We start from the raw sequence: 11,179 nt of genomic DNA, 5'->3' as shown, positions 1-11,179 counted from the left end.
GACTCTACTGTTATAATTATCTTTTGGTTAACAATTGAGGAGAGAAGGCCATAGAGACAGTAGGATATATTATTTGATATTTGACTTGAAGAGCTATGGGTGGAATAGAAGAGTATGTGTTAACATAGAGTAGTGCTCCCCTATAGCCCTGTAATCTCCCTAGTAACACCCCCTGGGTCCTGTCCCCACCGCAGTGGGGGACGTGGGTTTAATACCAGCTGAGAGTCAAATTAATTAGCTGGTCAAAGCCAAAGGAGACCTCAACAGAAGGTTAATTCTGACTAACAGTCCAGCTGCTCCAGGCATAAGTGAGAGGGTAGCAGAGGGCCACAGGGACCGATTATTTTCAAAGATCTGCTGCACTTATTTATAGTAACTGTTAAAAAAAGGCAGTTCATTTCTATTCATGTTGTCATGGGCATTGTTGTTGTAAAAGCTAAATTTCTTTATTATTTTTTTTTAACCTGTCCTGTCCAGCATCATAGCAAGCAAAATGATAATCTGGTTGCCGTATCGTGCTGAACAAATTTGCTCTGCCAAGGGGAGGCCTATGGGTAAGGCTCCTCTTGATAATCTGATTCATTTATTTATTTATTTACTTTGAATCATGGAATCTATGTAATCTTGCTGGACCTGACCGGAGGGGACAAAAAAAGATGGAAAATAGCAAAAAGATGCAAAAGGGAAAAAAGAAAGGAGACAAAAACATCACAGACAGAAGGAAACGACCCTTCAATCCACACCATCACCAGACAACAAACTGTTACACCTGTACATGAACACAACAGAAAATTTCCTACAATTTTTACAGAAACAAAAACAGAAACACACACAAAAAAAACAGAGCTGCTAGTCATTAAAAGTTTTTAAATAATAACCAAATCAAAAAGACATATCATGAAAGTAGCATAACAGCGACCAGATACTAACTCACAGGAAAAATAAAAAGAAGAATTATCTCTTAGTATATAAACCCACTGGACAACTCAGTTACTGTGTCAGCATGCAGAGCATGAGGAATAAGGAGTGATCAGTGATGAAGAGTGGTGAGTGAGATCGTGCAAATGCGACCACGCCTCTACGGAGGTCAGAGGACAGCCCAGAGACCCGGGCCCCGAGCAGCAGCCCCAGAGCACTAACTACCCCACCATGAAGACGACTCCAGCCTCACCTGAAGGGCGGCAGAGGAGAGCCCCAGCAAGAGCCCCCACGGTCTTGGGGCACAGGTCTCAGTGGGCCAAGATCGGCAGCCGCCGGCCGAGCCAGGGACCAGCCACCCAGGGCATCCCAAGCGAAGGGCCCAGGATCCCAGGAGCCCAGAGGCAGCCGCCCCACCCCCCAAAGGCAGAGGGTCCGCACCATTCCAAGGAGAACCAGGCCCCCCCAGACAACCACCCGGCATAGGCCAGCATACACCCCGATGTTCCAGCCACACACCAAGGGAACCAGGGCGCCATCGACCCCCTCCCCCCATCCTTCACCTACTCCAATCTGCACCCCGTATAACCCCACACTCACACCCTCCCCTGTGCCGTACCCACAAACAATCACCATCACACAGTCACATCAAACATAACCCACCCACCATGCCCCGTCGGGGACACCCCAGGTGGACCAGAGGACAGCGAGCCCCACTGAATGGCCCCCTCTGCTCCACCCTGCATGGCGTGCACACCTCCCAACTCCCTACATGTGTGTGTGTGAGACAGAAAGAGCTGGAAATAAGAGGGTTCCGGGGATGTAAGTCCAGAGGGAAGCAAACTTCCCTCTGGATGTGGAGCCTCTAGTGGCAATAGGCACCCCCGCTCCCCGGGAGGTCCCCCAGGGCAAGACAGGCCAGCAGAGGCCACCCCCCACGACCGGGCCATACAGGGACTGCAGCCAATGAGCTGCCACCGATCCCAGAAGGTACCCCCCCCCCACACACACACACACACACACAAGTGCACTTAACCCCCCCCCCCCAAAAAAAGCACAGAAACACATGCACACACCTATATCCTTGCACACTCCCGCTCATCCTAACACACACGTCTCCTCACCCCCACCCACACAATATAAACACTCACACAGCATACACCCCTATCCTCACTCCCCAGATTTTTGTCATTTATACAGTGTTTTATTCTTTTAACTTGAGTATTTAGTGGGACTTTCAAACCACACAATGTCAATTTCAGCACTTATTTTATATGGATTGTGCTTCAGAGACCACCCTGCTTATTACACTACAGATCTACTGTATAAACACAGAGCAGCATGAAAGGCTGTGGCGGGCCCTTGCATGCTAGTGGGAGTATGGGATATACTTCATGTTTTTATGCTTGAAAAAGAGCCATAATCTTCCACCTAATCTGGGGCTTTGAGTGGAATTCCCCTCACATGGATGGCAAAACCCCTGCAAAGAGTGTGTTGGTTTCAGTTTTCAAAACTTGTTAATCTGTATAGAAGTAAAAATAGAAAATGCTCATTTTCAAGCCTTTTGTCATGTAGGAATAAACCTAATCGTCACAGCTTAAATTATCATTTGGCAGTTGAATAAGCAGCTTGGCCTTCAAATTGATTTATGGTTAAGTAAATAGGCTAAATGTTTGTACCCAGTAACTTTTTAGGTTTTGGGATTTTAAGAAACTATTGCCCCCTGGTGCTCCTAATAGGTTATGTCAAATTTACTAAATTGATTTTAAAAATCCACTCTCACTTACTGTTGTCAACAGCTGATCATTTCTGCAGAAGTGTGCAGACCCTCTTAAATTTGATCACATGTAGAAGCATTGTGGGTATTTACAGCTAGGGTATAAAAGCTGACATTTAATTCTGTTAGCTGTGTTTTCTATAAACATACAAAATACGAATACTTCACCTTTACATTCATATGATGTCAAAGAGACTAAAATGTTGTTTTTCAAAAAAAAAAAAAAAAAATCAGTGCTTACATTTGACGAGTATCAAGGAAAGTGTTTCATGATGTTTTTATTTCTTTATTAAGAAAATGTTTCCGTTAAAATTAAGTATTAAGTATTAAATACAGAAAATCTCTTACAGTAGTTATGTTGACTTTCAACTTTGATATGATTGTCTGCTATTGGGATAGACATTAAAAAGACTAACATCACTGTAAATATACTTTTTTTCGAATGTGAAGAATGTGGATATCTGGACTGCTGAACTCTGGGTCTTGTTTTTCAGAAGGGATCCTCTCACAGTTGAAGGTTTGTTGCAGCAACTGAAAGGGATCACAAAGAGGAGTCAGACAATCCTTATGACAAATATGTCAACTTAAGTACAAAGGAGGGGAAACCCGTGTCACTTCTTTGATTCTTACCTCAAAAAACTTCCTTTCCACCGCTGGATTGACACCCTCTGTTCGTTGCTCATAACAGCAAATAATGCATGTCTCTGGTCCAGAAAGCAGTTTCAAACTCTCCACTAATGGAACAATTGACTAAACAGGAATAATTAATAACTTACAATAAGAAATAAAGCACATCACATTATTGTTTCAGGTGGTATATGGTCTTATTGGACTGAATTGTAAAAATGTATAATACCTGCTCATAATAGATGCAATCTGCCATCAGGATATAATGTGGGGGAGGCAAGAACTCAGACACATCATCACCCCTTGAAGAAGAGTGGAAACTAAAGAGTTCAAATGTGACCAATATCCAGCTTGTGTGTATTTTGAAAAATAATTTAGGCATAATGTGAAAATTGTAAGTACAAACCATTTCAGTACCTTGGCAGTTATGGACCCACTGCTGATGAGTGTCTGGTTTTCTTGGATGTTCACCTTCAGGAGGTTCTGCAAGTCTTCCAAGTCTGTGACTATAACTTGTGCTCTGTGGGTAAAAAGGTGCAATTATTTATCTCATTATTCAAACCAATTTCTGTAGGAACGTAAGGCATCTGACGTACAAAAAATAGCTATGCAAACAAAGGTAAGCGGATTACATAAATATCCCAATAAAACCCCATTAATATTCACTGATCTCACCCGAGTGTTGCTGCCATCAGACCAACCACTCCTGTTCCAGCTCCAAGTTCTACTACAGTTGTGCCAGACCACACGTTGACTCCTGAAGATGGCTCATAAAATTGTTCCGTCTCCAAGTATTTCGCAAGAACGATAGCTGCATCCCAAACCACACAACCGACATCCCCAATGTAGCACTGCTTTACCTTTAAAGCACAGCCATCACTTTTTTCAATTTCTCTTACAAAATATTTACTTTCATCCGCATCAGCCGCCATGTTGGTAAAAGGCGGAAAAGGAACAAGACTTCCGGTTTGATATTTGCAGAATAAGAGCTTTATTGTTCAGCTTTTTCTTTAGGTTCGACCGACCGGACCACTAGACGCGTCTGGGTCGTCAGGGCATACTCTTAACAAATTTTTGACATATTACTTTTTTAAAAAGATTTTTCAATTACTCTTAACAATTTTTTTTTACATTTTTCTTAAAGGTTTTCATTTAGACGAATACAGTATGTGTTAATAACTCTAATGAACGAATGCTGTTTTAGGATGGACGGTCCTGCGGGGTTCTTCTGTGACAAAGCTAAAACATATTCCGAAGTCACTTTATATCAGAACAAAATCACGTGGTCACAAAGTTTTAATATAAATGATACTCAAAATAGTATCAAAACCATATATCAAAAAAGGTGTACAAGAAGGCGTTGAATTTCCCTCTTCATCTTTCCTTTGGGTTTGTGCTCTCATCTGTTCCTTTTTTTAAATGTCAGTCACTGGGTTGAATTCCTTTTTCCTTGGCATTTTTTATAAACATTGGGGGAAAGAGGCTAATACAAAAAAAACTCCATTACATCTCATTTTAAAAATGTGCAAATGTGCCGCATAAAGGTGTTAAAATTGTACAAGAGTATTGATACACGATGTACACTTTTTTAATCAATATGTCTTTATTTTGGACAGTTTTTCTCTCAAGTTTGTAATTGTTATCATTATCATTATGTAGCACTAGAAGTAACTATAGAAACAGCAGCAGTAGTAATGACATGCGCAGATACTGCTTTTTCCGCGTAGGGGTCACGCGCACATTCAAAGTAGCACTTTTTGCTAGTTATCTGGGAAATATTTGTCCTTTACAAAGACCGAGTTTGTTTAAGTAACCTGTAAAAAATGAAACCATCAGTTGTACAAACGAATTTGTAAATATTTGTCCATCATCGTGCCCTGGGGAGATTTTAAAATGTATCATGACAGCACAGAGGAGATAACTGGCGGTGACTCAGAATGTGAACAAACCCGGAGAGTGTTCTCGGCGGACAGAAGACGGTTGAATGACACCACCACTTCATATGGTCCTGCATCATCTTCCACAGTTTTATCTCAGCTAAGTTCAAATGAAAGCAGCTCCGGCCATGGTACCGTACTACCGCTTATAGCCCCAGGTGACTTTAGTTCAGTGTAGCTTATAGTTACATTTTTTAAAGAAAAAAAGATTATATACCTAAGTGATAACATTCCCACTGTTATACGTTCTTAAATCATTTCATGAGGGCCCACAAGATTGACTTAAGTCTTTGGGCAGGCTTTCACAGTAAGAATATGACCCACTTGTCATAATGTTTTGTTATGACTCTTAGTGGGTCAGTACCAGAGCAGTTTGAGGATAGGAAGAACAGCTTCATCGCTACTGGTGTCTACCTCAGACAGCTCTTCCTTTCACAGCCATGGAGGAACACCAAGACTCAGAAGGACACCTGGGTCTGCAGGGCCCGCAGGTTGCCACCATTCATAAACACTGCTGGTTTACCAAACTAGCTGTTAAAATACAGTTACATAATGGTGTTTGTCATCCAGATCGATCACTTTTTGTAGGTGCAAGTTGCTCATCTACATCCACAATCTCTGGGCGCTCCGTGATTGTAGCAGTGGTTGAAGGGCGTGGTTTGGCCAGGGGAGAGATTGGCATGGCCAGTCTGGACTTGAAATGTCCAGAGCTTGTACTTTCTCAGTTTGCAGACACAGGGACATATGCCAAGGTAACCTATCTATTTCTTACTGGCTAAGAATAATAACTGAGAAGAGTGTGTGAAATACAGGAAGTACTTCTCAGTAATTAATTATTCCTCTGAAGGTTATAACCAAGATTCACATCTTGGTGCCAGTGGAAATACTGATGCCAGACACAGCAAGTGAGAAGGGGAAAGGGACAAAGCTGTTCAAGCTCATCACTGAGAATTTTCCGGTATAAGTTAAAAATAATAGAAAACGTTTTTTTCCCCCATCGTTTTTGGTTGCACTTCTGGTAACTGTACTGGAATAGCTCATTTATGAATATGTGGTAGTATGAGGTAATTGTGTTTTTTATGTGTTTTTTGTTAGGGTGTAGCTTTCACTGCAATCCAAAGAAAGTATTTTAATGAGAGAAAAGGACTGGAGTACATTCAGCAGCTGTGTGCTCCAGAATTTGGAACTGTCCTAATGGAAGTACAAGCAAAGTAATCCACCTATAGAACATTAATAAACAGGAAAAGGTCCATTGTTAAGCTCAGCTTTTTTCATTACCAAGTGTTATTTTCTATTTAGGTATTATTGCCTAGCAGCTGCAGCTGCTTTGCTGAAATACTTTGAGTTCCTCCAAAGCTCTGTTTATGCTGCCAAGTCTCTTAAAGTGAGCTTTAAAGGAAGTGAACAGACTGCCATGATTGACTCAGCATCTGCTTCTAACTTGGAGCTGGTGGTTAATAATAGAGACCACAGGTAAGAGAAACTGCACTGGCATCGTTTTAAAGTGATTTTTGCAATGCTTGATACATTCAGTCTACCTCTGTCTTTACTCGTCTTTGTCTAGGAGTGAGCATAGTCTTTTAGGGGTACTCAACCACACAAAAACACCTGGTGGTGCCAGAAGGTTGCGCTCCAATATTTTGGAGCCTCTGGTTGATGTGGATACCATCAACATGCGTTTGGACTCCATACAGGAGCTGCTGCAAGATGAAGAGTTGTTTTTTGGCCTAAAGAATGGTCAGTAACCAATTTAAGACTGTTTGCATCCTGATGAGGTGTCACTGTATTATTTTTTTTTCTTTTGCTCCATTTAGCCATTGGTCATTTCCTCGACATCGACCGGCTGCTCTCTGTTCTCGTCCAAATCCCAAAGCAGGAAACAGTTCGTAATATTCTTTTACTCCTCACGATTGCTCAGTTCTGAAACATTTTGCTACTGTTCTCTGGCTGTGCATTTTTCCATACTGGTACTTTTTTATTCCAGGTTCAAGCTGCCGAAGCTAAGATTACTCATGTCATTCAGTTGAAACACACTCTGGATCTGGTACCACAGCTTAGGGTCTGTGAATTTCTGTATTCCCAATCACCCAACAGCTGTAGATGCAAGGAAAAATATGACTCATTTAAACTGCACACTGATTGTTGCATTATATTTTATGAACAGATGGTGTTGAAGAACTGCAGCACATCTCTGCTTAAGGCATACAGTACCACATTGGAGGACAGCAGGTCTAAAGTTTTCTCCTGATTTAGTAAATCAACGACCTATTCTGTAATGTATTTTACCAATATGTTAATTTTTTTCTTGCTCCAGATTTGACACCATCCTAGAGCAGATCAAGACAGTGATCAATTATGACACCACATACTCGAAAGGGAGTCTGAACATGCGTACCCAGAAATGTTATGCAGTGCGCCCTAACATCAACGAGTTCCTCGACATCGCCCGCAGAGCTTACACTGAGATAGTGGACGACATTGCAGGTGTTCATGGCAGATGATTGTAGTGATTGTCTTCATTGTCTGGTGTTTGTTTTGTGTATTATTATCTCATGGCATATTGTGAGTCACTAATGTGCGCAGGACTTGTGAACCAGCTGGGGGAGAAGTATGGCTTACCAATGCGCACTAGCTTCAGCACAGCCAGAGGTTTCTTTGTCCAGATGAAGCTAGAAGGAGTGGTCTTACCTGAGGGAAAACTAGCCCCAGAGTTTATCAAGGTAAGATCCACTAAAGAGATAAATGACACATTAAAAGAGAGATGGAGAATATTTTGCATCAGCTTGTAAAAAGGAAAGTTAAGAAATCTAGCGAGACACAAAAGCTGACACCGAGATAACCTTTTATATCTTCAACCTCAGGTAACCAAGCAGAAGAACAACTATGCCTTTACCACTGCTGACCTGATGAAGATGAATGGACGCTGTGATGAAGCCCTGAGGGAGATCTTTCATATTTCTTATGTGTGAGGAGCCTGTGATCTTGTGACTTAAAAGCTTGCACAATAATGTTTTGTATGTACTCCATTGAACTTCAATTTAATAACTTAAGCTCATTCTGTTCTTCACCAAATAAGCCAAGTCTTTTTAAAGACATTGTTCACTCTGTTGTCATTTGACTGATTGTTTCTCTCCATAAAGAAACACAGAAATGATTTTAAAACTAACAAAAATAAAACCAATTTTTCAGTGGGTTATGTTCTTGGTTCAAATGGAGTTTGTTTAACAAACTGTTTAAGAAAGTTTAGTCTTATTCTCTGTTCTACTTTGTGTCCACTAGAGGACGCTGCTAGCAAGATATTGTTTTTTTTTTTTAAGCTTTGTTATTCTCTTACCTGTCCCCATAGGGTGATACACCAACTTCTTACCACCATCTGTGAGCACATCCACTGCCTTTATAAACTCTCTGATGCTGTTTCCATGTTGGACATGCTGTTGTCACTGGCTAATGCGTGCACTATCTCAGACTATGGTAAGTAAAAAGCAATTTGATGTTTTTATCTCAAGTCAGTCAAAGCACCAAATTAGCTTTGATTTAGCGGGTTTATCTGTCCCCGGCTAATGTCACATCTGACAACCAGTGACTGTTCTACTGAGTTTGCATCTCTGCTGGGCTCAGTTCTTTTTCTGTGTGCAACACAGCCCCATCAGCCATGTGGGTGGTGAGTGCTGGCCCTCAGCTGTCTGAAACTGTCTCACCATAGTCACGTGCTGACTGCCTGCCCTCTTCTATCCTTGCTAGCTTGTACTCAGATTACCCTTCTTACATAAGTGTGCACTGATATTCTGTATTTACAGAGACAAGTAGAGGAGCAAACTTCCTGTTAACCACTGCACACTCATCACATTTAGTGATATTGATGTGCAGGATTTATTATAAGATTTACACAGCCTTAATAAACAGTCATGGTTAAATTAGTGTTGAGCTCTTTGAATGTCTTTGGCATTATTTATTTATTATGTATTAATATTTATTATAATATTTACATATTTTTATTTGTTTTGAATAAAAAAAAACCCTGTTTTTATGTTTTCTGGTGTGTCTGCCAGTGCGTCCTGAGTTTACAGACACGCTGGCCATCAAGCAAGGCCGTCACCCCATTCTGGAGCGACTGGCTCGACAGCAGCCTGTATCAAACAATAGCTTCATCTCTGAGGGCAGCAACTTTGTCATCATAACAGGTCCCAACATGAGTGGCAAATCCACTTACCTCAAACAGGTGGCGCTATGTCAGATCATGGCCCAGATAGGTTAGCAACAAATTTTGTAACCTCATGCAAATTAGTTGGGCTAGTGTGTCTTACTTCTTGACTAATGACCTCTTTTAATTCATTTTCCAGGCTCCTTTGTCCCTGCTGAGTATGCCTCATTTCGTGTTGCTGATCAGATTTTCACCAGAATTGGTGTAGATGATGATTTTGAAACTAATTCTTCCACCTTCATGTTGGAAATGAAAGAAGTTAGTCTTCTGTTAATTGAGGCTGATTACATTTTTAAATGAGATTCTTGAAAAGAAAAAAAAAAGCTTCTCTGTATTTTGTTTCCTGAAGATCTCATACATAATCCATAATGCAAGTGATAGGTCATTGATCATCATAGATGAATTGGGACGTGGTACAAGTGCTGAAGAAGGCATTGGCATCTGTCACTCAGTTTGTGAGTTCCTCCTTAGCCTGAAGGTAGCGTATACAGCAGTACAATACTGCTCTGCCACTCCTCTTTCTGAATTCAAAACCAGACAATTCAGATTCCTTCACTCTGTATTAATCATTTTGCTTTCTTGGTTATAATACACCTCTTAAGTCAACATTGAAGCAGTTGAACAAATACTCAGCAGTATTTTAATCTTTGAGCTGTGTCCTGTTTCTTTACTGTTTGCAGGCGTTCACTCTGTTTGCTACACACTTTCTTGAGTTATGTCAGCTGGAGTCTCTCTATCCAAATGTGGAGAACCAGCACATGGAGGTTCAGCAGACGCGCAGTAGTGAGACTGGTGCAGAGCGAGTGGTGTACACGTATTTGCTGAGTCGAGGATGCTCTGAAGAAAAGCACTATGGTACAAAGTCAGTTAAATAAAATAATAGTCCTGTTAAATTTTGTCCTAAACGTTTTTACAGAGCTGTGCTCTTTTAGGTTTGAGAGCCGCTGAAATGACTGCACTTCCTCCAGTTGTTTTCCAAGAGGCAAAGACAATTGCCTCCAAAGTCAGTCAGCAGCTTCTGGTATGGTTCATAAAAAAGATATGTTGATAGATTTGCAACCCCAACCTTTCTCTGTGCTTTTTATAGAATATATATGATTTTTTTATTGGGTTCCAAATAATATGCCACAGCAGAATGAAAAGCTGCCATTTGTTTTAATTTTTTCAGGCCAGACATCACACTGACCCAGGAACTCAGAGAGAGAGAGCCGTGTACCAGCTGGCCACTCGACTATTGCAGACAGCCAGAAACTCTAGACTGGATCCTGAAAGTCTGCGGATGTATCTGAAGGGCCTGAAAAAACAGTATGCGGCTGTGTTGCAGGCTGCAGGGTCCCCAGGGGTCATTGGCACAGAAGAGGAATGACTCACTTAGCTCTTCTTTAAGGAGATCAACTTGGAAAAATGAAAGATTGTTTTCTCTTGTCATAGTTGATATTAAATTAATTCATTTGAATACCAGTTGTGTTATTTTTCTTTTAAATATTTGTATATATATATATATATATATACTTTATTTCTGCCACAGTTTTTGTTATGGAAGTCTAGCCTAGTTTATTTATTTATTTCTTTATTTAATTATTTATTTAATTATTTACATTTTTACGACCAGTGATGGATTGAAAACGCTGGGTTCCGTCTTGTTACGTGATAACTGGTGCTGTCGGTGTGCCACGAGTCACAAAACAAGCGTCCCCTTGCAGGCTCACTATGATCCGC

At 41.0% G+C, this 11,179-nt stretch overlaps 2 protein-coding genes across 8 annotated transcripts; one reads left to right on the top strand and one right to left on the bottom strand.

Annotated features, from left to right (window-relative positions):
• Positions 1-2,968: 2,968 nt before the first annotated feature.
• vcpkmt (valosin containing protein lysine (K) methyltransferase) lies at positions 2,969-4,272 on the bottom strand. Its single transcript, XM_041971988.1, has 5 exons — positions 3,998-4,272; positions 3,729-3,842; positions 3,552-3,624; positions 3,326-3,445; positions 2,969-3,226 (listed from the first exon to the last, which is right to left on the bottom strand). Exons 1-5 carry the CDS (start codon positions 4,252-4,254, stop codon positions 3,113-3,115), a joined length of 678 nt encoding a protein of 225 aa, XP_041827922.1. The 5' UTR covers positions 4,255-4,272; the 3' UTR covers positions 2,969-3,112.
• Positions 4,273-4,854: 582 nt separating this feature from the next.
• Positions 4,855-10,916, top strand: msh4 (mutS homolog 4). 7 transcript variants are annotated; one of them, XM_041972952.1, is made up of 20 exons: positions 4,861-5,417; positions 5,613-5,750; positions 5,848-6,011; positions 6,107-6,217; positions 6,355-6,470; positions 6,559-6,732; positions 6,824-6,996; positions 7,074-7,141; positions 7,244-7,318; positions 7,424-7,488; positions 7,574-7,743; positions 7,843-7,979; positions 8,121-8,224; positions 8,606-8,730; positions 9,309-9,509; positions 9,600-9,718; positions 9,810-9,938; positions 10,141-10,315; positions 10,393-10,481; positions 10,629-10,916. In XM_041972952.1, exons 1-20 carry the CDS (start codon positions 5,216-5,218, stop codon positions 10,824-10,826), a joined length of 2,733 nt encoding a protein of 910 aa, XP_041828886.1. In that variant the 5' UTR covers positions 4,861-5,215; the 3' UTR covers positions 10,827-10,916. The 7 variants fall into 7 exon arrangements, with proteins under 7 accessions (XP_041828890.1, XP_041828888.1, XP_041828884.1 ...); XM_041972951.1 differs by having other exon boundaries at positions 5,830-6,011; XM_041972950.1 differs by having other exon boundaries at positions 4,860-5,417; positions 7,244-7,488.
• Positions 10,917-11,179: the final 263 nt, after the last annotated feature.

This window comes from Melanotaenia boesemani, chromosome 20 (genome assembly GCF_017639745.1).
Source record: "Melanotaenia boesemani isolate fMelBoe1 chromosome 20, fMelBoe1.pri, whole genome shotgun sequence".
NCBI classification, from domain to species: domain Eukaryota; kingdom Metazoa; phylum Chordata; class Actinopteri; order Atheriniformes; family Melanotaeniidae; genus Melanotaenia; species Melanotaenia boesemani.
This window is presented reverse-complemented; position numbering and strand designations above follow the sequence as displayed.